We start from the raw sequence: 27,076 nt of genomic DNA, 5'->3' as shown, positions 1-27,076 counted from the left end.
CATCAACATATTCAAGAAATCCAGAAACATGGACCATGTATTTCCCAAAGTATCTTCAACATATTCCTGAAATCCAGAAACATGGACCAGGTATTTCCCAGAGTTCTTACACATGTTCAAGAAATCCAGAAACATGGACCATGTATTTCCCAAAGTTCATCAACATATTCAAGAAATCCAGAAACATGGACCATGTATTTCCCAGAGTTCATCAACATATTCAAGAAATCCAGAAACCTGGACCATGTATTTCCCAGAGTTTCTTTATGTTAAGTTATTTCTTATTTGATTGATGTTGATGCTGATGATGAAGGCGGATGAATCTCCGAAAAAGCTCTCAACAAGAAAAACACATCCTTATCTGAAATACCTGTACATGATCAGCTGTGATACTATGATGCTATTTTCGCCACGATCAGTGTCCACGCCATTAATGGCTACAGCTGATGCCGTCCATTTTGCATGCAAGTATGTAGGTTATCGCTACAATATGTATCGTCTTACGACAAGTTGTACGTTTTACTGCAAATTGTACTTTACGTCACGTTATTACAAAATGTATCGTATTCTGTACAAATTATTACACATTGTTTTTTATTACTACATGATGTACGTAAATTTTACTAGGTGTGAACCTACACTGCAGTCACGCGGGGAGGGGGGCAGTTATGCTTCGAGTAAAGTAGAGCATGCTAGATTATCCTTATGACAGCTATAAATCACTATCTACACGGATCATGGTTGGTAATCGATGTGATGGACCGCACAACCAGTCAGATCCTTCTCCAGCAGAACTCGGCCCACAAATGAACTATATTTGGTTTTTAGAAGCTGGTGTTACTAAGGACAAATGAAACAAATTAGAGGCACAATTAGTTTATATTATAATGACAGCATCACGTTTACCAACTTGTGTAGAGGCGGCACTCAATCTACATTTGTTCAGAATCGAATACATTATTGGACTATTTACTCGTTTGGCACGTCACGTCACGTCATGTACAGAGTTTCGTCATGTATAGTCACGTCATGTACAGAGTCACGTCATGTACAGAGTTACGTCATGTACTGAGTAACGTCATGTACAGAGTCACGTCATGTACAGAGTCACGTCATGTACGGAGTCATGTCATGTACAGAGTCACGTCATGTACAGCGTTACGTCATATACAGAGTCATGTCATGTACAGAGTCACGTCATGTACAGAGTCACGTCGTGTACAGGCTTACGTCATGTACAGGGTTACCTTATGCACGTCTGTTGGCATTTCATATAACAAAAAAGGAAATTAATGTTCGACTTATTTACAGCCATTATACATATATCGTTATTATTCAGATGACAAAATGCCACTGACTTTCTACTGTCACTTCATATATCACCAAACCGAGGATTAAAAACTGCTCAGTATTGTGCTACAAAATCCCTGTTTTGTGTCGATGCGATCAGATAGGTCACGTTTGATGCGAAAGGTTCACAATGTCATGGATATTGTGTTCATACAAAAATTTACGCAGCTATTGTGAATATAATTCCCCATTATATAATCCCTTGTGAGTGAATGGGTTTAACACCGCTCTCGGTAATAGGCCATCAATATCAAAGCGGGGGTTGAGGGCTTCATACGTAGTACCAAGGAAATATTCCAGCTATACGACGGCGGTATGTAAATAATCGAGTATGGACCAGACAATCCAGTGATTGACATCATGAGCATCGATCCACGCAATTGGGATCGATGACATGTATCAACTCGATCCCGTTAGTCGCCTCTAACAAACATAATCGCATTTTACGGCAAGCATGGATTGCTGAAGACCTGTTCTATCCCGTATCTTCACGGGTCTAAAAATGTTATAAATTAGTCGTCGAAGGGAATCCATGAATTTGTTTCCAACAACCTCTGCCTGTCCTATGAGACGATACAATGGAATGGGTGGTCTTGTGACTTATTGCACGTCACTATACTCCGACGGCCTGGACACCTGTTAAGATTCCGGGGTAGAATAGGTCTTCAGCAACCCATGCTTGCTGTAAAAGGTGACTATGCTTGTTGTAAAAGGCGACTAACGGGATCGGGTGGTCAGGCTCGCTGACTTGGATGATCCATGTCATCGATCCCAATTGCGTGGATGGATGCCCATGATATTAATTACTGGATTGTCTGGTCCAGACTCGATTATTTACAGACCGCTGTCATATAGCTGGTATATTGCTGAGTGCGGCGTTAAACAACAAACCAACCAACCGACGGCCCGGGAGGTTGCTCATCACAGGCCGCATGATCTAGCTGGACCTGTACTGAGTGCAGGTTTATCCACAAACCATCACTAATAGAACGAACGCACCATTGTCGTTTCTAATACATTCACTCCAGAAGGATAACGTTTAACAACTCATCACCGTGGGCTGTGTTCAACGTTTTGTTAATAGCATTCAGTTCCAAATGACCCCAGAACATACTAACAATACACATTAGTAAGTTTATAGATATATTTTCTGAATTGAATGGTTTCAATATGTCATCCTTAACCTGCCCAACACACGTAAATCAAATTCAGCTCATCTACAATATGTCTGCGGAGTCCAGACCAATCTTGGGTGTTTCGACAGCATAATCACCAACTGCAGTCACCGACGTTCCCCATGCCTACGGGGAACTGTTATTAAAGTGAGTAATGGACGCTATATTAGAATCGAAAAACCAATGCTTCTAGAGCCTTCAACACCAATAGGATAGGATACGTTTCCTCTCAAATCAAAATTACATCCGCATCAAACGTTGCTGTATGGGTATTTTTCTATGAATACGTTAAATGCATCTTTTTTACCCCATATATTAGTCCATAACACGTACATGAAGAGTCTCCCTTTGTCTCCTCCACGTTTGGCTTTCGCTTCCTGTAATGAATGCTTTCTCAACAGAATACCAATTTTACCCACCAGCGAAATATTTATCAGCTCTTTATGAACGAAATAGCAAATTCTATTCACATCATTCACCCTCCGGCCAGGTTGGCCGGTGACTGGCGTTCAAATACGTATTTCTTGTATCACAATTTGCAAAAATTTGGCATGTATGCCCAGGACTTCTCTAGCAGGACGAAACATTGCATAATGATCACAGGGAATTATTTATGATAAATTTTACCTTTGGGAAATAAAGCGGAAACGGTCTCGTTAGAACTTAAGTTTGGGGGTATATTTAACAATCCACAATCGACAGAACTATCTTATTGATGGTTATACGATAACAGACCAGCTGAGCCATTTTCTTTGTAAAGGGCTTATTTGTATGAATTCAGCGAACCTGTTCGCGCATAAAACACGATACAATTGAAATAGGAAATTGTAAACCAAGATAATGTTGAGGACCCTGGCACGAGAGAGTGCCTTTACTCGTGCAAAGGGTTATTTCTGTTTTTACTGTTATTTTTCAAGTGACAATGATTGAATAATGAACACCATTCAGACCTTTGTGTTTAACCCACCATGATTCACAGGATGCAATCATATTTCTGTAAGTGATAATGTATAACAGTTAATGATATTCTAACAGTACGTATATGTATTCCTTCTGCCTATTCCTTTGCAAAGGTGATTAAGCCGACACCGAAATTTGCTGCACAGAGTTACTTCCCTTATACACGCCATGATCCTATGATTCTGGATTCGAATCCAAGATTCAGTCTGATCGTGGTTCTTCGTTTGTCCAACCAAATCAGTGCTGGTTCACCAAAGTGGTTAACGTCTACTTGTTGAACTGCATCACTCCTGGCATTTCATCAATATTATATCCGGCAATATAACTGAAATACTTTAAAACACAATTCATTCAATTGTTTCCATTTCAGCGTGATCTAGGTGTATCCTCAACCGTTTGGCCAACCCAAACCGACCAACGCCACCTCAACATGTAAATTCAGATTTACAGATGGCGGATGAGTCCATATGTAAATTAACCTTATGTTTTCGTGTTTTTTCAGGTGAACAAATGACTTGCCTTTGCATGTGTTTGTGACGGGTGCCACCGATGGGGCAGGATACGCTCATCTTTTCGCGAACACCTGGTATCATTACTATTTGATAGTGATTCATAATAGCATGCTACGCACAGTCGGATCGTACAATCGACTATGCTTTTGGCAGATATTTCTATTAAATATGGAAAGGTTTTATCGCTTTTATTTATTACCCGTGATTAGTTAATAATTTCAATAATTTCAAACGTCAGTGCCAACAATCGCCAGCAGCTGAAGGATGATGTAAATGCTGCTGGGGGACCATGCAGGCAGCAGAGTTACCACAAGTCCCCAGTATGGTGGCTTACATGTAACTTTGATTGCTGAAGATCTATAGACCGTGTATTTATTTTGTAATTGAGTAACAGTGCCCTCTTTTAAACGTGCTTTGGTGTCAGGCAACAAACACTTACCTTTTGATGCATTCGTGGGAATGCCGGTGCTGCCGTGAGGGCAGGACATGCTTGCCCTTATCGCGAACACTTGGTTTTCAGTGATCCATTCATATAGATTTCACCGCTCTGTTGCCCTGAACGCCCAATGGAATCTGTTTCTTCAGATAATCGAGGATGGTTATTCTCTGGTGCTGACGTTTAATTTTTTTTATGCTTTAATTATTTAAACTGTTTAAGTCATGATGTTGCTGAAAAACTGCCGATGTGTCATTAAATGTTCCCTCCATCGCTAAGTCCATTACGCCGCTATATAGCTGGAATATTGATGAGTGCGGCGTTAAACAACAAACAAACACTAACTCTATTTAAACTCTATCATGAAGATATCCATTAACCGAGTAACGCTACATCGGTGACACAGTGTGCCCTGACTGTAAGATCCACCGTGTTTGCAGATCACGGATATCAAACAGTATGACGTATACGTTCTCCAACCATCCAAGTTCAGGAAACAGTCTCAAACAAGCTGATGATGTTGCTATTTTCAAAGTGTGGTACGTCGTTAGATTAAATTTGCAGATACATCCTTGGGGATTGAAGTTCCCAAGATGTCGGTGGGACATCACACTGACACAATGACTACCCATCAAGGCAATGCCCGGAGATTATTGGGTCACTTCGAATTTTCTCTGCGGAAGAAGTGTCCCTTTCAAATAGATGTGCAACGACGTAAAATATTAATAATGTCCAACAAGCTTCCTCGAGTACATCAAAGAGAATAATTTCCAGACACTCAAGGAAGAAATAGCGTCTATTATTATTTTTGTCGAAGATCTATCAAATCCGCATATCTTATTGTTTACCATAATAATTTTAAACCTTTCGATAGACCATTGATTAAATGGGTTTAAAACTGGCAGGTTTGGACGACTGCACAGTGAGTGAGTGAGTGAGTATGGTTTTACGCCGCTTTTAGCAATATTCCAGTAATATCACGGCGGGGGGCACCAGAAATGGGCTTCACACATTGTACCCATGTCGGGAATCGAACCCGGGTCTTCGGCGTGACGAGCGAACGCTTTAACCACTGGGCAACCTGATCGCCCCCGGACGACTGCAGAATCACTAACATAACCCTTATCCTAAAGCAGTGTAATAATGTTGCATATGAAAAATTGATTGACACAAAGGGAATATCGACTACTGGAAGGTTAAATATGACATGAAGGTTTGTTCGCTTGTTTGTTGTTTAACGCCACACTTCGCAATATTCCAGCTATATGACGGCGCTCTGTAGATGGTCGCGTCTGAACCAGACAATCCAGTGATTGACATCATGAGCATCGATCCTCGCAATTGGGATTCGATGACGTGTATCAACCAAGTCAGCGAGCCTGACCACCCGATCCCGTTAGTAGCCTCTTACGACAAGCATAGCTGCCTTTCACGACAAGCATGGGTTGCTGGATACCTATTCTACCCCGGATCTTCACGGGTCGGTTTGTATAGAGATGTAATTCATCTTCAATGTCAAATAGTGATTATGTTGTTTCTGGCAGATAAATAATTTATTCCGCTAAGTTGTAATTAAAAGAGATCTGACAAGTAACTGGAAGTACGCGAAATGAAATCAAATGATTGTTCTTGGATTTAGCCAGGTGTGCTTAAAGGCCGATTTCATATGCTTGGGACCGATCGGGAGTTAATGGTGTATTTATACCACATTGTTTATCAGACTATTGTCATAGTTTCATGTTAAATTTCATGTTTTATGCATTAACGCAACGAACGCACTAGCTGCAGTAACCGGTTCTCTGTGTTGCTTTGATGTTGCCTTGTCGCAACACAGAGCTAGGCTTGTTCCATAGTGTTTTCCTCATGGACTACCGCACTGACAACCTTGCAAGAATCTACATGAATCATAATCCCACAAACTCTGCTTCATTTGCCTTCAAATATGTGTACTTATATTTTCGATCATGCAACTTTCTGTCCATTTTCTTATCGGGTTGGAAGCATCGGGAGGGGACGGGCGCAGTGGCACATAAACATCTTTCCCGCTCAAGTGAATATATCGTTGCACGTTCTAAAATACAAATACTCTTATCATACCTCCATGTCAGAATGATGAGATCTGAATTGTCCACGTGATCTTGATAAGATATAGTGTACCCCGCCTTGGAGGGTGATAAATTTCTCAGCGGGGAATAAATCTCTTATACCCCGCCACGAGCACTACAGGCTGCACGTGCATTTTTGAGAGACAGGATAAATCACTTATACCTCGCTTCAAAGCAAAATGCCGCACGCTTTTTCCGAGCTAATGGATGTCATATGATATAGCGCAAGCTAATCTCAGCTCAGTCGAGCAGCTGTTTTCTATCAATTTGAAATTTATTTATATTCATTTTACAATGTCATATTAAAACATGTCGGTAAGATAAATTCGTTGTAGCAGGATCACTCGGGGTACATGGGTTTTTATGCGTCCCTATGTACACCGAGTGATCCTGCTACAACTTATAGTATTCAAAAGCAAGTGTCTTAGGAAGTGAATCATGCTGCACTTTTCGTCAGATCACGACGCATGCACCGTGCTGATGCATATAAAGTGCGATGCAGATTTTGATCGGGGATGTTGTAGGAAAACACTATGGTACAGCCCGTAGCTCTGTGCAGGGGCGAGTCAATATGAAAATCGTTTCAAGGAGCACGACAGAGACACGCCTCCCGAAGCTACGAACACATCCACACAGTATTTGCTTTGTATTCGACAAACACTTACATAAATGTCGACCATCGTGGAAATTATAATATGTAATATGTTTACTTCCAGAGTACCAACAGTTTGTATAGTGTTAAATAACGATACGTTGCCGTTTTACCAATAAGAGGTTTGCATGACAAAATGTAATGTGTACTACGTTCGGACCTATAAACTCGTGCACTATGTTCTCACCTGTCTTTGATGCCAGAGCAAAGGACCATTATTGTTTAGACACACAGGTATACTTATGGCTAAACAGACGCAGCGCCACTGATATTCTTTGCATGACAGACTCCAGCATTAAAGCTGTTTCTATCATCACATCAGACAAATGAAGTCGGTTACAAAGGACCCATGAAGCAGTATGTAAAATGACTGCTTCACTTTTCTTGTTGAAATGGAGATAATGAAGGTACTGCAATAAATGCGAGGCATCGTATTCAGTCTTTGTTTGTCGGCGAGGTAAAAAAGGACAAAACCTTTTCCATTATTAGAAGAAATCTCAGCTAAAGGCAGTCTCCATTGTACGATTCTGACTATATCACGAGTATGCATTTATATATCACTATCGAACTGCGTTGTTCGAGAAAAAAGATGAGCATAGCCTGCCTCACCGGTGGCACCTGTCCCAAAAACATGCAAAGGCAAGTCAATTGTTCCCCTAAAACACGGGAACACATGGTACAAATCAAAATAAGGAATTGCATCGGACTTAATTTCGGTCAGCACACATTTTGGAATATCCCCAACATGTCTGCCATAAAACGTTTTGAAAGCTTCACTAAAGCCCTGAATGTTGTAACCCTGATAAAACAACTTGAGCATGAGTCGGATGACGCTATAGTATTGAAATGTGGACACAAAAGGTTGGAGCTACTGGAATATTGCTGACGACAAACGGAAGCTTGACCATTGGAAAGTTGAACAAAAACCGTCAACTGAGTTGAATTATGAGACGAAACGATATAAGTAATTATATTTTGTTTGGTTGTCTGAAGTCGTTTGGGAAACACGCGTCATTATTTACTCCCTATCGCTTAATCCCTAAAGCCTACTTCCAATTTAGCGTGTGAATATTTAGCACGGATAATGCGTTTTATACCGTTGTTTCCAGTGTTGTAGTAGCTGGCTCAGAACTTAATTATCTAATTCCAATCAAAACTACGACGTCATAACCTCGTTTTCCAACAGACAAAATAGTTGTGTGGAAGGATGCACTGTATTGTCGTAGTGTCTGCACTTCGTGAAGATCATCAGCTCGGAGTGAATAGAAAACGCAATAATTTATAGTGTGGAATTATTTAGACTTGAATAACGTTTCTTGTCTATAACGGCTGCGTTAATACTTGGGTTTAAAACATACATTTACTTGATTAATATGTGTGAGCCAATTTAACGTTGTGACCGGTTTGGATTATGTCGTCTAAAGATGAATGTCAGGATGTGATTGAAGAAGCGAATGAAGCCGTGAACAATGTTCAGATATGACAACAGAACTGAAGCCCGGCATCAAAAACGAGAAGATCCGTCTCACAAAAAAACATAATCCGCACCGGAAATTAAGAATAAAACCATTGCGGTGATGTCGTGCGTAGGTCTTTTTGAGGAACACTGTCGAGGAAGAGATTGTTCAGTTAGTCAAGAGCGTACAGAACACGCTTAGCCAGATCTGTTGAGGTTCTGTACACATGTAGGTGGACCTGTTTAGGTTATGTACACATGCAGACAGAACTGTTACGGTAATAAACACATATTACTGCATTTATTTATTCTAATAATGTGAATAATAACGACAATTTTCACCCTGGACCTCCTCAGCACAGGTCCCCAACACCCCTCACTTACACCTTCAGGGTATTGACACCCTCACACGACGAATCGTGTCAGACAATAGATCCTACCATCCACGCTCTTCCCTTAATCACTTAAATTTATAATGGAAGGGCGTGGTTTGAATAACGTGGAGGCTCTCCATGATAGAATTGTATTGTGCACTTCTGCACACATTTGTTTGTCTGGAGGTCCTCTTGTGAAGTCAAGACTCATGATGAAAACAAGGCATTCCACAGTTTTCTTAAACGAGCCAAGGATGTGGGACAAAATCTCAATGTCAATGTTGATTTTGTTGATGGTTCTGTACTGATGGTACAGAAATGAGTGTCAACCTAGCGAAGTGCCATATCTAATCGACCCAGATTTCAGGAAGAGGCTGAACGGCCACTGCATCGAGTTTATGTAGAGTGTGTTGAGAAGTTAAGCAACCCTGCAGAATCCTTCGCTTGGATGAAGTCGGCTGGCCTGAAAAGTGAAACAGAAGGCTTTCTGTTTGCTGCTCAGGACCAGTCACTTCCCACTCGAAACCGTCATTCTGTGATTTTGCATAAAAATAAATATGAAATGTCCAACACATTGTCAGTGGATGCCAAGCATTGGCACAAACACAGAATCTTGGTGGAGTGGCTCAATCAGTACATGCTTGTACTTTCGACATAGTGGTCCACCCATGGTACGACCCAGAATATGCCTAGGGTGTCATGGAAAATGATAAATACAAAATTCTTTGGAATAGGCCCGTATATAGCCTCAGACCTATTCAGGCCAGCAAACCTGATTGTCCTTTCTTATAAATCCAATAAAAACATATATATCGTTAAATTTTCTTTCCCTTTTGACACTAATGTGATTGACAGGAGTCTGGAAAATGCGGATCTCGCTTTCGAAATGTCACGCTTGCATCCCATGTACCAAGTTGTGCGACTCCCCATTGTTCCCGGTGCCTTAGGTTTGGTACCTCCCAATCCGTTAACTGACATTGAGAGAGTACCCGGTCTTGCTCCCAGAAATACATCCCTTCTGACAATCGGGGTAATGCAGAATGCTGAATGTCTTCACATTCTTCGAAAAGTTCTTGGTGGGTTTGACCAGGCAACGCTTCCTGGGAGAAGTCCTATTCGCTGTCTGGGCTGCGTGTAGAAGGGACAAGGGCTCTGAGCTGATGATGAGCCTAACAAGCCTGAATTGCTGCATTTTTATATGTGAATGAATGAATGAATGAATGAATGAGAGTGAAGTATTCCATCAACATCACAGCGGCCTATAAATTATCGAGTCCGGGCATTACCGGGCAGGGCAAACACTGTCTGAAAGCTGATAGTACGGAATTAGCTGGTCTAAGTGAGGTGAAAAGGAGTCCATCAAGATCATGGCATTACATGATGCAAACAGCAATTTTATGCAATCATCTATTATTCAGATCTTACCAACATGTTCCTTATGCAAGAGCATTAAGACGAGGACAATCCAACCTACTTTACTATGCAAAGACGTGATAGCTGAACTGACGTGGAGATTCTGTTATGCAACAATTTCCCAACGGTAACACACGCATCGTTATCGCAAGCCATGGTAATACATGAGTAGATGTCGATGGAGCGTTTACGAGAATGCGCAACAGTATCACTCTTCAGATGCAACCATCGTATCGACTTCTAGTGTCAACCCGGCCGCGTCATACCAAAAGACGTTAAAGATGGTACTTGTTGTTACCCTGTCTGGCGCTCGGCATTAAAGGGCTAAAACAAGGACTGGTCGGCTCGGAGTCAGTATGCTGTGTCTGAGTGGGGTATCCATGTTAAACTGCGGCATGATATCTCAGTGTGCTAGCACTATCAATCGGCATCAGTCCGGACTAGTACAAGCAGCCACACACACACATACACGTGCATGCACGTCGCTATATAAGCGCAATATCTTGGACGCGACATTAAACCCAATTTCACCTCACCTCATCTAGTGTCAAAACTCAATCCGAAAAAAGTTAGTGCGTGACTCAAAATGTTACATCGAATCGACAATATTGCAGTCATACAGCAATGATACAACATAACAAAACAAAAATACATTTAGAAGCATACATTCTGTCGACAATAGACACAAAAAACACTAGATTATCACAGTGTTTTATTTAAAACTAGAATGAACCATAAACAGATATCAACTCCACACAACAATACACACATGGCAATATGCCTGCTGAAATGGAATTAAATGAAAAAGAAGGAGACCCACAATTGCTTGACAACGGTAAAAGGATATATTGAAACGTCGCTATAACAGGACAATAAATAAGTTATTCTCTATAAATTGTGTACACTTTGTCATCCGTCAACTACCCATCAAACAATCCAAAGTAGATTGCTATATATACTATTTCAGTACTTATAAAATGTTGTCAACACAGAGTTTATATGTGTATGTATATATGTGTACGATAATTAACAGTAGGGTTAGTGTTTATGTTATTATATGTTTATTGCTAATGTTTGTTTCTTCGTTCTCCCATATGTGACTTTATAAGAAATAATTACATTACCATTTGTTATCTGTATATGAGAAGTGCAACTTTTCAAATCCATTGTGATAACACAAGACTGGTGTTTATACCTACTAAATACTTCTATCTCAATGTCCCTCTACCTTTCATTGGTTTCTCATTGGTAAGGGAATGATCTCCTCAAATACGCGTACACGTATGGCCACACGGTACATTCACTTTATGAGCAACGGTGACAGTGATGCCACAGGTTCAAGGGGATCACAACCTATTATTTAAAATTATCCATCAGTGATGACGCCATAACCCTTGCACTAACATAGCGTACATGTGTTACAAGATATGTGCAGCATGAAGACAATGCTGCTGCGGTGGGTTGATGGGGTTTTAAATAATCCTACTTATACAGTCCCCCAGATAACGAGCGCTGCTTTATCCAATTTATGAAGACTTTTGTATCGATTTCTTGTATATTGGCCATATTATTCAAAACCGGGGGCGGAAGTGCTCATTGAAATGATCAATAGCATCATGAAATACATTAGTTAGGTACGTCATTGGTATTAAATAACGTAAAATGATACAGACAAGCTAATGGTAATCCTCATTTTGTAATGTCGAAGCGAAATATGAAATTAAGGCTGATTATATCATTTTTAAAAATATCGCTATTATCATAACGTTTATCATTCGGGACCCACGCCGTGATTCCACAGTGATTATCTATCAGCGATCTGATATCGTTCAATAATTGTCAAATAGCCAATTCCATTCTGCTGATTTACACTCTTGAACTGAAATAGAAGAGAAAAGTGAAACAGTTTGTTTCCTAGATTGTATATTGCGCCAGTACCTGTACGCAAGACTGTACGAAATGAGGGGTGACTTCCTAGTAGTCAACTTTCCTTTTACGTCGAGCACGATTTCAGCAGATCTGGTCTTTTGTGACGACAATTCACAACTTTTGAGGGACAATCGAGCATGTTCCTTCTACAAAGAGTCATATGACTCTTGCTTAAAGGTTGCTGTGTCAGGGTTACAATATTCTGGGCCTTTGTACAACTTTCAAAAGGTTTTATGGGGAACATGTGGAGGGTAACTGATGTCCAATGCAATTTCTTATTTTGTCCTGTCTTTGCATGTATTTGTGACAGGTGCCACCTGTGGGGAATGATACGTTCATCTGTTCGCGAACACTGGCACAGTCTTACAATGGAATCTGCTTTGGCAGAAATTTCTCATGACAGTGGAAATTTGTTGTCGCTTTTATTAATATACTAATCAACATTTCAATCCTGCAACAAACCCTGCACATCACGACGGAGGCCACCATGGAATCGTATGGTAAAAATGTCAATCACTGGATTGTCTTGTCCACGAACATTTACAGACCGCCGTCATATAGGCGTAATATTGCCTAAGCCTTTAAGATACGAGCCATGAGTTTATTGTGTTTTGTGGACTGAGAGAGGGATTCATATTACAATTTTGAATGACGTTCACAGATTAATATCTTGTTTCAAAGTATTGAAAAAATTCTGCATTTCACAATCTCAAAGGATGTCCTTTCTTTGACAATATGTTCACCGCGTAAATTCATCAGTTGTTTGCCTGTGTTGATCGGTTCTTCGCACGCCTCTTTGAACTACATCATGGTAGCGTTGATTATAATACATCCATTTCATTTGATCTGGTCGAATTTGGTGATCCTCTTCAATAGTAATCACATCTAGCCATCAGGTATATTCTCGCAAACACATTTAGGAATTATGGTTCAGCAGCGAAGAACATTTAAAGCATATATGTATATACTTTCTAGTGATGATTCCCAATGCTGTTTAAGCTGTTTAAATGATCAAGATGGTATAGAACCTGTGACGCCTTCACCCACAGTCACTTACGCTCCTAACGTGACAGTATAGCCACTACACAAGAACATCAGCTGTACGAGTGTGAGCACATGTTTCCCTCACTTGTGTCTTGAGATATGGATTCGTGAACGCAATGGTAATCCCTGGGATCAAATCCATTTACAAACCGCTGAATTTTGGAAATTGTTCGTGGGAAACATGTTGTATTCCTATTTCCCGTTATCAGTCAGTTTGGTCATTAATCCATGGTCAGAGCAGCATATTTTGTGGATTTTAGAATGAAATTTCACAGGGATTTGATTTCAAGATTGATTTTATTTTATTATCGAATTTTATTCCCGGGGTTACTTTGAACATTTCACAACCCTAACAGTGTTTAATTGAAAATCGAATAAGGGATGAAATGTTTCAGAGCTCATTATTGAATACAATCAAGAAGAGCTAATGTATACAAACTACTTCAAGGATTAAAAGTCTTTCTATCTTTCTTCAGGGAAGCCAAGGCTTAACATATAAGGAGGATAGGCATAGACTACTGGAACCTTCCTGGAACATCATGACATAATGTTCTTGCTGGACGTTTACACCATCGACAGATGGCATATCTATTTTCGGCATAAATATAATAACGAATCCTACGGGATCTTGACAAACCAAAGCCTATTACATCCTTTTATATCTATATTGGTTCGTGATGGAGACAAGTTGTCGTGGGCAAGTAGTTCTTGTGCTCTATCATTCCTTGATATCATCAAATGTTTCTCCGAAGTGCGGCATCGAGACGATGTCATCATACTTAGTACACATGTTCACTGACATAATTGCCGTCATTTACGGATTTCGAAAACTCTATGTTTATCAAGATAAGTCTATAATAAACAGTTTTAATTGACATTGTCTTCACTCTGAAATAACGTTTCATTGACGATGCATGTAGAATGCAGCATCACATTGCTTTTTAGAAATTCGATTTTTTTCATCGTAAAAGGGTGAGAAGTGTTATGTTATGAAAAGTGGTGAGTGGTATGGAATAATTTCCCCAAAGAAGGTGATTAGGTATATTGGAAAATTTTGATCGTTTATACGTCATTTTAGGGCATGGCTGCCACAGCAGTTCAATGGCAGGAAGCCGCTGTACGCAATTGCACAAAGCTAAAGATGTTCTGTACACGATAGAGTTCCGTCCCTTAGTACTGCCAGGATCCACTGATAGCGGCCTCGTCACATTTATGAATCTTAGTCTATCCACACGACCTGCGCTGGAACGCCGGATACAACAGAAATATTGATGGTGTCGATAAACTCAACTTCTACGGTCTGATCACAAAAGGTCTGCGGTACATACATGTAGATGTACATGTACATGCCCATAATTAAAATGACTTAGGTTTCTAGATGTAATGTTTTTGTGAGATCAAACGATATCGAATTGTCTGCCATTGCTGAAGACAGTGATCGAGTGAGCTGGGGCTATGAGCCACTGTTAACAGCGTGTCAGTTTCATACTTGAGTGCAAAACAAGAGTGATGCTGGTCCTATACAACGACCTCTCAGGTGACCTCTTGTTGTCGGGAATGCTTTCGATATACCAACATCATAATCAGGGCACATGCGGTAATCGGATGAACAAACTCCTGGCTTGAACAGACCCTACAGGACCATCCTTTCTCCCCGTTCAATAATTATCCTTTGGACTTTCAAAACATAAACTCATGTGTGTTATATTTTACAGTGAGATACACTAATTTGTCAGTGCGATAAAACTCCTATCCTTCCGAGTGACTAAAAATGTTATCGTCACTCACGAAGTAGCCTAGTGGTCAAAGCGTTCGCTCATCACACCAAAGTGTGAGTGAGTGAGTGAGATGGGTTTAACGCCGCTTTTAACAGTATTCCAGTTATATCGCGGCGTGTCAGCTTAATGTGGGAGGAAAGCCCCAAGTGATGCAGGTCTCAGACGTTTACCACTTCGGTGAAACCCACGAGCACGGGTATGGTGCTGACAAACCTAGAAACATAATCGGGGCGAACCGTGATTCGAACCCACAATCATAGGTTTCTGGCGTGCCGAAGGGACGCAAATCTGCACAGCGAATCGCTACGCCTTAGACGACTGAGCCACCCGTGCCCTCCGTCACACCAAAGACCCGGGTTAGATTCCCCATATGTGTGCAATGTGCAAATACCTTTTCTGGCCTCCCCTGCCGTGATATTACTGGAATATTGCTAAAGACGGCGTAAAACCTACACACTCACTCTCTCATTCGAGAATGGTATCATCACATATCACCATTGGGTAAAGTTCATGGCCACTTGTCGTGGTTGAAGGTCAGGATCGCCCCACACCGGTTAAAGGAGACACAAAAAGCGCTTCCTGAGTTGCAGTTGTCGGGTTTGTTGGATTCCTAACATGTTCTGCTAATCTGTTTTAGTTGCTTCTCTATTGAGGGGGTTGGGGTAGCCTAGCGGTTAAAGCGTTTGTTCGTCACATCGAAGGCCCGGGTTTGATTCCCACATGTGTGATGACCATTTCTTGTGTCCCCCGCGTGATATTTCTGAAATGTAGCTAAAAGCGGCGTGAAACAATACCCACTCACTTCTCTATTGAAACAACATACGCTGAATTTATACAAGCTGGTGATCCGATAAACAACACACAAACAAATATTTGGTCCCGTTTGGTCCCGAACTTAATTTGTACTCTTAAACCTGTCATAGTAACTATGGGTATATGAAAATATTAGTACGTGTAGCCACATAAGTTGTTTTTATCACATCGTGGCGTGCATTGCTGTACTTACCCAATTCCCCAACTGCATTCTAACCGTCAATAAAAAAGGTCTTTGGTTATGGTAAATGTTAATCTAAATGTAGAAGCATAGCAGAGCAACAGTAACTGTTCATTGTGGCGTCAAAACGGTCACCGCCGTTTCTACAGAATGAAGTCAATTCTTCATCCCGCTATTCCACTGATCAATAATTGTACATTTTGTACCCAAACAGATAAAACTTGGCACCATCACAGGAATACAGTGTGAAGGTGATGCTTTCACGTTGATAACAAAGAATTCAGTCCCATAAAAGAAAGTTCATTGTCCTTATTAGGGGGATGTGCTGGGATGCAACCTAGCAATTTCAAGATAACCCCAAACAATCAAACTTCAAAGTTATGGTAAATATTGATTACGAATGACAGAGGGTAATAAACAAGAGATATCACCCTTGTGTTTTTTGATAATCGATATGTCACCTATCGACCGATAGATAACTTTGACATAAAGCAAAATACATTCATGATATGCCCAACACGTCTTCTTGGATACACAGATAATGATAATGCATTTCCTACATGAGACCACTATATCTGGCTGTTTAAACGAGTTGGGCTAAAGATACACGAACTATTTCAATGTGTATAATTTGAGTCAGAAATAAGCAAATGATTTGCCGTTGTATAGGGTGACAAATGTCAGGGGGACAGTTCCATGAAGAAGTGAAAGAGTTGTGTTTGGTCGAATCCCATATAATGATCCTTGTTAAGTGAACATCGTATCTATTTTCGTGGCTTTCAGCATCGATGTCAATGCCAACGACTTGCTCACTAACTAGCTACCTTGATGTCTCCCTCTGTTCCCTTTCCTATCACCCCTTCCTTTCTGGCTCACTTACTCACCAACTTCCACAACCCTACTCTCAACACACTCAACCGCTATCACTTGCTCACTTACTCACCAACTTCCACAACCCTACTCTCAACACACTCAACCGCTATCACTTGCTCACTTACTCACCAACTTCCAAAACCCTACTCTCAACACACTCAACCGCTATCACTTGCTCACTTACTCACCAACTTCCGCAACCCTACTCTCAACACACTCAACCGCAATCACTTGCTCACTTACTCACCAACTTCCACAACCCTACTCTCAACACACTCAACCGCTATCACTTGCTCACTTACTCACCAACTTCCGCAACCCTACTCTCAACACACTCAACCGCAATCGCTTGCTCACTTACTCACCAACTTCCAGAACCCTACTCTCAACCGCTATCACTTGCTCACTTACTCACCAACTTCCACAACTCTACTCTCAACACACTCAACCGCTATCACTTGCTCACTTACTCACCAACTTCCAGAACCCTACTCTCAACACACTCAACCGCTATCACTTGCTCACTAACTTCCACAACCCTACTCTCAACACACTCAACCGCTATCACTTGCTCACTTACTCACCAACTTCCAAAACCCTACTCTCAACACACTCAACCGCAATCACTTGCTCGTTCACTCACTCACTCACGCGACAAAACAAACCATACACTCAACCTCACTCGCTCAACTACCCACCACCGATTACCAACACACCCTATCTCCCCAACTCACCCAAATACCCGAAAACTCAACCTTACACACTCTCTCACTCACTCCCCCAACTACCCACACACTCGCTGACACACTCAACCTTACACACACTGTCACTCACACACCCAACTAGCCACACACTCAACCTTACACACTCGCACCCCCCCACTCAACCTTACACACTCGCTCACTGACACACTCAACTATACACACTCTGTCACTCACACACTCAACCTTATACTATCGCACCCCCCCCCCCCCCCCCCCCCCCCCACTCAACTTTACACAGTCGCTCACTCACTCAACACACCCAACTACCCACACACTCAACCTTACACACTCACCCTACCAACTAGACACATCATATAACCAACACACCCAACCATACACACTCTGTCACTCACACACTCAACTACCCACACACTCAACTTTACACACTCGCTCACTCACTCACTGACACACTCAACTACCCACACACTCAACCTTACACACTCACCCTACCAACTAGACACATCATATAACCAACACACCCAACCATACACACTCTGTCACTCACACACCCAACTACCCACACACTCAACCTTATACACTCGCACCCCACACATTCAACTTTACACACTCGCTCACTCACTCACTGACACACTCAACCTTACACACTCTGTCACTGACTCCCCCAAATACCCACACACTCAACCTTACACACTCTCCCACTCACACACCCAACTACCCACGTACTCAACCTTACACACTCTGTCACTCACACACCCAACTGCCCACACACTCAACCTTACACACTCTGTCACTCACCAACCCAAGTATCCACACACTCAACCTTACGCTCTCGCTACCCCACACACTCAATTTTACACACTCCCTCACTGACGCACTCAACCATACACACTCTGTCACGCACTCCCCTGTCACCAACTACCCACACACTCAACCAACCTTACACTCTCGCTACCCCACACTCAACCCTACACACTCACTCACTCACTGACACACTCAACCATACACACTCTGTCACTCACTCCCCCAAATACCCACACACTAAACCTTACACACTTTGTCACTCACACACCCAACTACCCACACACTCAACCTTACACTCTCGGTACCCCACACACTCAATTTTACACACTCCCTCACTCACTCACTGACGCACTCAACCATACATACTCTGTCACGCACTCCCCTGTCACCAACTACCCACACACTCAACCATACACACTCGCTCACCAACACACTCAACCTTACACTCTCGCTACCCCACACACTCATTTTTACACGCTCCCTCACTCACTTACGGACGCACTCAACCATACACACTCCGTCACGCACTCCCTTGTCACCAACTACCCACACACTCAACCTTACATACTCGCTCACCAACACACTCAACCTTACACACTCGCTCCCCGCCACTCAACCCTACACACTCACTCACTCACTGACACACTCAACCATACAGACTCTGTCACTCACTCCCCTGTCACCAAGTACCCACACACTCAACCATACACACTCGCTCACCAATACACTCAACCTTACACACTAGCTCCCCCACACTCAACCCTACACACTCACTCACTAACACACTCAACCATACACACTGTCACTCACACACCCAACTACCCACACACTCAACCTTACACACTCACCCACCCAACTAGACACATCATATAACCAACACACCCAACCTCACACTCTCACTCAACAGTTACACACACTCTATTACCTACACACCCAAACTCGCAAACTCACTCACCCAACTATACACATCCTATTACCCACACGTACAAACTCGCTCGCCTCTGTGAAAAGTGTGTTACCATCTCTCCGGGCGAGATGATTAAAGGATTGCACAACATCGCAATACATATCCTTCGGCCTCGGAGCACTAAACAACTTCTGGTGGAAAACGACAGCCATGTTGTCATGACATGTCACAATTCTCCCGACCTTTCCAGTAAATAGATAAACAAATACAGACACCCTCTAACCTTATTTCCAGCTATTGTAATATTGCATTGTGATTGTTATGCTACAACAGTGATAATGAGAGGAACAAATAACAAAAGACGTGAAATAATCTATTAAATGTAATCCACAAAAGGTGGAATAAAAATAATGCACATAAAATATCCTGAAGAATAATAATGTTTCTTATATGATTTTTACAGTATTTTGAGTAACGTACCTGCATTTGTACTATGCAATGCAGTCATCAAATCAATAAAAACTTATACAAAACATTACAATAATCATGAAAAATCTCTACTGAAAGTCCATTGAACGAGTTTTATGAATCCTTATCAAATATCAGTGATACCAGGTGCATTCATGATGACTGGTTTAATGGAATAATACTATTTACAAATATTATGGAAGGCGTGATGGATAGGAAAGTAAAAAAACAGCGGACGTGAATCCCGATAAGAACATGCAATGGAAGAGTTGGATCACATCACACTATCTACCATTCAATTATTGTCAAAACAGAGGCCATCAGATTGGCAGAAACAGTCGCTGATAACAACTTACCTTATCTATAAGTAATAAAGAACTCGATGATTGTGACAGTGAATTATTGATAAGGCAGTTCCTTTGCATATAAAGCTATTCAGCACATAAACATGTTATCCTCACATGTACGGAGGCGGAACTAGTGGGTTTGGACGTCATTATGTGGAAGAAGATGTGACAGCTTTACCAAAACCTAGGTTGTTTTGGTCGTCAATATGTGAAGCCCACATGCCAGGGTTAGAGTTCATTAAGTTATATATCATAGATCACATGTATCTTCAGTGACAGAACAGAACATCTTAACACAACACACTCACTATGTCCCTTTGTATGTACACTAAATTGATACGAGGCAAGGAGCATTAAATCCCACAAGTGAATGAATGGTGTCTAGCTGGGAGAGCCACATTTCAGAAATGGCTATTGCCGGTAGAGCCACATTTTCAGCTGAGTGCATTTCACCTATTCTAGCGGGTAATTAATTAATCCGATTACCGATACCTTTAAATGAGTGTCCCTCATTTAAATTACTAAGCGGGGTGTTCTTTAGAGATACCTTTAAATGAGTGTCCCACATTTAAATTACTAAGCGGGGTGTCCTTTGGAGATACCTTTAAATGAGTGTCCCACTTTAAAATTACTAAGCGTGGTGTTCTTTAGAGATACCTTTAAATGAGTGTCAAACAATGTTGTTTCAAATATATATGGTCCCGGATTACGTGGAGACGCGATGGGACGTGAAATATATGTTGTTCATTACAGTTGTTGTTTTGCGTTTGTTACAGGTATGTGACGAAGACGTATAGTGAATGTTGTTTATTGCTGCGTTGATTGCAGCCTTTCCATGTAGGCGTGAAGTAAATGTTGTTCAATGTTGTCTTAATTGCAGCTTTGGCATGGAGGCATGAAATAAGTGTTGTTTCATGAGCGTAGATAGCAGCTTTGTCATGGAGGCGTGAAGGAAATGTTGTTCAATGTTGTTTTAATTGCAGCTTTATCATGGAGACGTGACGTAAATGTTGTTTCATGAGCGTAGATTGCAGCTTTGTCATGGAGGCGTGAAGTAAATGTTGTTTAATGTTGAATTCGATCAATTTATGTCATGGAGACGTGAAGTAACGTTTGTTCAAATGTTGCATTTATTCCAGGTACGTCATGAAAACAATGTTGCTTAATGTTTAATCAAGCAAATACATTCGGGACTGAAAGCGTGAAGAGTCTGAAACTGATCCAATTAAATCTCTTCTTGCAAAAAGGAATAGAGAGCTGTCGAACTGGTCTTACGTTGTAGTGCAGCAACGCCTTGACAGTCGTTCGTGACATGACCATCTGCACTGAAGTGCATACATGTTACACAGTACTTCTTCAGCGAGTCAGTGAGACAGTAAAATTGGTATTCGCAGCTTTGAACAGTACTTCATTAACATCCGAAATGTCAGTTTCATATAAGAGTCCAATATGATTATCATTTTGTTTCTTTCGCAACTTTGATAAAACCACTGAGCATGGATATAGTGCTTACAAATCAAGAATCCCAATGGGGCGAAATTGAGATTCGTACCATAACAATCGGATCCTGACGAGGCCAAGGGACGCAACTCATCGAATGGCCCCCTGTGGCCCCTGCATACTTTACTTACCCATGTACATGTAATTAAGCTGTTTTACTAGTTTATTACTCTGTGCATTAATCATATCAGATCACTGAACAACCCACAGTAAGAAGTGCGATTATAGTAATATAATATCTGTTTTGAATAAATGTGTGACATTTGGCATAAATTGAAAAGTTGTTAAGTTAATTAACTATGTGTTTTCCAGTGACTGAATTGATGAAGAATTGTTGGCTATATCCAACAAAATGTTGCCATCTGTAACATTGGTTTTATGAGGTAAGAGAATTCAGTATCATGAGTGAGTGGATGGGCAATTATTGCTTTCATTCAAAGTCAGCAATATTCCTGTGCAAATCCAGGTGACCTAAAGCCCGAGCAACATGTTACGCCATCTTCCAAATAACGAGTCCGACCATCCGATCCCTTTTACTCGACTCTGACAAGCACTGGTTACTTGGGACCTTGGAAACCCCACGAGGCGCAAGTGGAATAACACATCAATGTTTTAACATATCCCTAACATATCAATAACGATTCTAATGTCGGTTCAAATGCCTTTCCATATCAATCTTACAGAAATAATTTATTGCATTCTTCAATATAGCTCCAGAAAAGCTTGTCAACAGTGTAGTCGTTGATAGAACGTTTGTTCAACCTTATATTTTCCATGTTGTCATTTTGTATTTCAAACTCTGCATTATTCCACGTCGCTCGTTTATTACGATAATATGGTGAAGGTTTAACAAAATATTTGTATCATTATAATTGACATATTTATGATTTTGAAGTTTAACCTTCAGTGGAGAGTGGGTAGGTTCTGTGGAGTGGGGTCAACTTGTCAACTGAACAAGAATGCATGTCGCATCTGTAACGATCTTCCATCTCATAATGAATTGTCCTTAAGTGAGCTGCACGGCTATTTGTCAAGACTAAATAGATACGGTACAGCGAAACGCTTAGTTTCGTACTGATGGACATCAGTTGTATTGTATTTCGCTTTCTTTTGCAATTTTTATGAGTATATATTTGGAAAACGATCATGAAAAGTGCAAATGGAGTCATAAAGAATCAGAATTAGATTGAGGTAGCAACAAAGTCAATTTTTCTTACATACTCTTTCCCTTTTCACAAAACAAATGTCCTCCCCGGTAGTTTGATATGGAATAATGACCATAATTTGCTACAAAATATGATGTAATCAATGACCAACTTTGCTGAAATGTAATATAATCATAATATAAAACAAATCGTTCGAAAGCTCCCCAGTTTTCTTCTCACTAGCTGTGAAAACCAATAAGAACGGATAAAGCATAATGTGAGTACATAAATACCAATCATGATACACAAGAACCAAAACTGATTTAGTACGGTTTATAGATAGCAACTTGAAGATTTGAATTTGAATTTCAGTTTTGTTAAAATTGAAAAAGTTCAATACATATTTTCAGTGTTGGTTCTTACCCGAGGACAATATGGTGTATTACCTTGTAGATAGCGAATCATTATGCACATTGCACCGCCAAATATGAAGTCCCTTAGTAGAACAGGCACCAGCGTAAAAGGCATGCAGAAGACGGCGAGGAGAAGGTCACTGATTGCCAGATTCAGAAGGAACACATTGGTCACTGTACGCATTCTTTTGTTCTGGATTAAAGTCACAATTACAAGCACATTGCCAACGACGGACAGAAGGAATATGATAGAATATAATGCTATCTGTATCTCAGCACTAAGTCTCAACCCGGGGTTGTTGCTGTAGACCCGTGACCACGTGCTATTGTGAAACACACTCTCATTCTGGCCCGCTCCAGAGACAGACATGACGAAACATAAAGTAATCCCGTGCAAAGGCAACTCAACACTAAAACGAGCCAACCCCTGACAATTATCGGAGACAAGTTGCTACGTGAACGTGTGTTCTGCTTCGTTGATCATAGGGTTCATTTTACCGTGTAAAGGCACTTGACAAGACCCATCCAGCAGTGCGGCAGGCAGTCGTTGGCTGGTCGATGCGACTCTGGTGACTGTGTCTAATCACCTCTCCAGCCTTACCTCTACCGCAGGCCTCCTTGGGAAGGACGGTACACGCGGGTTTCTTGCATCAAAAGCTTGTTTCCGCCCCAAGTCGTGGAACAATGCTGGTTCAATTAAGGACTAGAGTTAATAGGATGTTTCAATTAGACAGTAAGTATATGAAAGGACGTGATGGGAAAATATCTTCCGGGATATAACCCTTGAGCAGCGCCGATGGAAAAGTTACTTCTCGGAAGACAGTAAACAGTCTTTAGCGACAGTCTTTCGTCTTTGTTCAGGGTTATAAGGCGGCATGTTTTCTTGGACAGAAGAAATGTCATGTTCTGCCTCAACCATTGGACCTCTGGGCAATTGTCTCATCAACAAACATCCATCATTAACATCGACTAGGATTGGTGCAGAAACGCTCGGCATATCGTTATTTTAATATGACACACTAGAAGAGTGATGATTTACTTCAAGTGGAATAAAACACCTTTCCCAACTTGGGCCTGGTTAAAAAACAAGCCTATGCCAATTTCAGCAGCCCACACCCTTGAAAAAAGTGATTTAGCTACTTTAATGTGCATCATCCGAAGTTCATATGATGCACGCCTGTACTTCAAAGACTAAATGATGGTTTGAATTCAATAAGGAGGTGTTGCTAGAGGGTTCCGAGGAAATAACAGAATATTGATTTATTCGAGGCAATGTTTTGGTTATTGCAGGATCGTCGCGTCTAGTTGAGTTTCATTGATGTAAAACAATGATACATGGGAATGCAATTTGTTGTTACTGTTTATGATAGGATCTCCTTGTTGTTTTTGGCAAATACATTACTTAAAGGAACAGTTAAACCGTTGTCTCTGTTTATTTTTGAAGCGAAAACAGGTAAAACAAATCTTTGTAAAAAGAAACAGGACGGAAGTGTATCGATGCTTCGGATAATATGTTATCTGCAATATCCGTTGTGATTTACGCGATAAGGGAGATGACACGGTGGGACATATTGCCTTCTATTAGTTAATAGCCTTCCATGGAGGCTCTTTCCACAGAAAGCTCAGTAAGCAAGAAAACATTGATTACGTAACTGTAGCCGACTGCACTGAAAAGCTGAAAACGTGAAACGTTCGTAAGAGCCTAGTTTTTCTGAAGTTGTTTTTAAATTTTTGTGTTATTTACTTTTGGCCAACGTTTGATCGTACTCGTCATTCTTGTACTCAATGTGTAGATGTCAATTGAGGGATTAGATGTTTTTCAACAGTTTCAGCCAATCGAACTGATTTGTTTTCGTAGGCAGAAAGTAAAAAAAGGCGAAGGAAAAGATTTGATTAGATGGAGTTCGGAGGGGTTCCCTAAAAATGTCCAAATGCAATGTTTGTGTAGAGGTATTTGGTGTAATACATCAGGGTAAATTATCCCTACCTAACGCGCAGGGACGTTTCCCCACCCGCGACTTAAAAAGTAGTTACGAGTTTGCAAAATCTTAAAAAATATAAACAAAAGTAATAATAAATACTTGAGGTCACTAATATACAAAAACAACTTCAACAAAACATATTATTGAAACCTACGAGACTTCTGCTGGAAGTGAAAGAATACACGCTGGTCGAGTAACAAAATGGCGCTTTGCGAAACGAACAGTCTCGACGAGTCTTGACGAGTTAAATGAGAAAAGTACAGTTTATAACGAAACATTTTTCGAAATAATAACAAACGGCAACCAACGATATTACCTCCATTAATGACCATCTGTCATTGTTTTGCCTTGTCAATGTGGGACTAACGTAAATAGGACGTCAACAGTTTGTGTATGGGGTAGACACTTGCGATAGAGGGATAAATTGATTCCAATTTTAGCCAATTTGTAGTTTCCAATTAGTTGCCTTTCCTGCGTATTCCCAAAGGTTTAAATGTAATGCTAGTCGTGGCACTATTTTAAGTTACTTGTAATGTGTGAGGAAGGATCAAGTTGATGCACACCCCAGATATTTACCATTGATGAAGTACGAGCAGAAAAAACCCCAATCCTTTCGCGTTTTGAAATCACAGTGGTCTTTATATTGATACATAGTATTTTTAAATTAGGTTAATTATTTGTACACGTACCATTTGGTAACTTAATACGGATTACCAAATCACAATCTTGGGGATTTGGGTCAGAACTGAGTCACAACCATTTATTTTTGTTGTAAAAAGCCAATCGGGTGCTCAGGATACAGCGAATTCAAAACTGCAACGTTTGAGAATAACCAGTGTCGAAGTAGTGATGAAAATGATATGAATGGATCACTGTAAATCGGTTATGACACCAGGTGTTCGTAAAGAGGGTTAGCGTGTCCTGATCTTGTTGTAACTTTGCATGTTCACGTTGTACACTGAACAACAAAAGTTCCTGTGACATTGAATAAGATTTAATGCAAAGTTATGTTTTTTACCAAATCTGAAACAATTTCGGTTTGCAACAGATAAGAGACTCCAGTAAGTGTTCAAATGGTTTATTTTGCCATACTAACTTCAGAAAATGCGTGATTTCTAAAAAAAACATGAACATGCCAAAATGTCAATTTACAAATCAATAGCGTGTGTGTCCACCTCTGGTTGCGATGCAAGCAAAACATCTTCGTCTCATGGAATGGACCAGGCGTCGCACAAAGTCTTGTGGGATATCTGTCCATATCTGCTGGAGCATGTTTCGAAGTTCCTGGAGTGTCTGCGGAACATGTGGTTGACGTCGAAGGCGTCGATCCATCTCATCCAACATGAGTGATCAGGGGAGCGAGCCGGCGAGGGGATGGCATATACGTTGTTTTGTTGAAGAGAATCCTGAACAAGTCGAGCAAAATGAGGACGGGCGTTGTCATGTTGAAAGGTAATGCCTGGGCCATGACGACGCAAACACGGTAGAACAACAGGGCCAATGATCTCGTCGCGGTAGCACTGTCCATTGAAATTTCCCTCTACCACTATCAAACGGGTCTTGCTGTAATCCCACCCCATACCATAACGCTGCCACCGTCGAACCGATCTTCTTCCATGACACAATGATTGACGTAACGTTAACCTCGACGTCGGTACACTCGAATCCGTCCATCGCTGTGGCTGGGGTGAAAACGAGACTCGTCAGTGAATAGAACTTGTCCCCACTGCATGGCCG

At 41.1% G+C, this 27,076-nt stretch overlaps 1 protein-coding gene across 1 annotated transcript in view; it reads right to left on the bottom strand.

Annotated features, from left to right (window-relative positions):
• Positions 1-24,202, bottom strand: part of LOC124133759 (cholecystokinin receptor type A-like) — a 39,029-nt gene extending 14,827 nt beyond the window's left edge. Inside the window, exon 1 of the mRNA XM_048387280.1 lies at positions 23,391-24,202. Within this exon, the coding sequence (XP_048243237.1) occupies positions 23,391-23,727 (337 nt within the window). The 5' untranslated portion in view covers positions 23,728-24,202. The remainder of the gene's footprint in view (positions 1-23,390) is intronic.
• Positions 24,203-27,076: the final 2,874 nt, after the last annotated feature.

This window comes from Haliotis rufescens, unplaced genomic scaffold (assembly GCF_023055435.1).
Source record: "Haliotis rufescens isolate VD_foot unplaced genomic scaffold, xgHalRufe1.0.p SCAF_7, whole genome shotgun sequence".
Classification (NCBI taxonomy): domain Eukaryota; kingdom Metazoa; phylum Mollusca; class Gastropoda; order Lepetellida; family Haliotidae; genus Haliotis; species Haliotis rufescens.
Note: the sequence above shows the minus strand (reverse complement) of the source record. Positions and strands in the feature narration are given on the sequence as shown.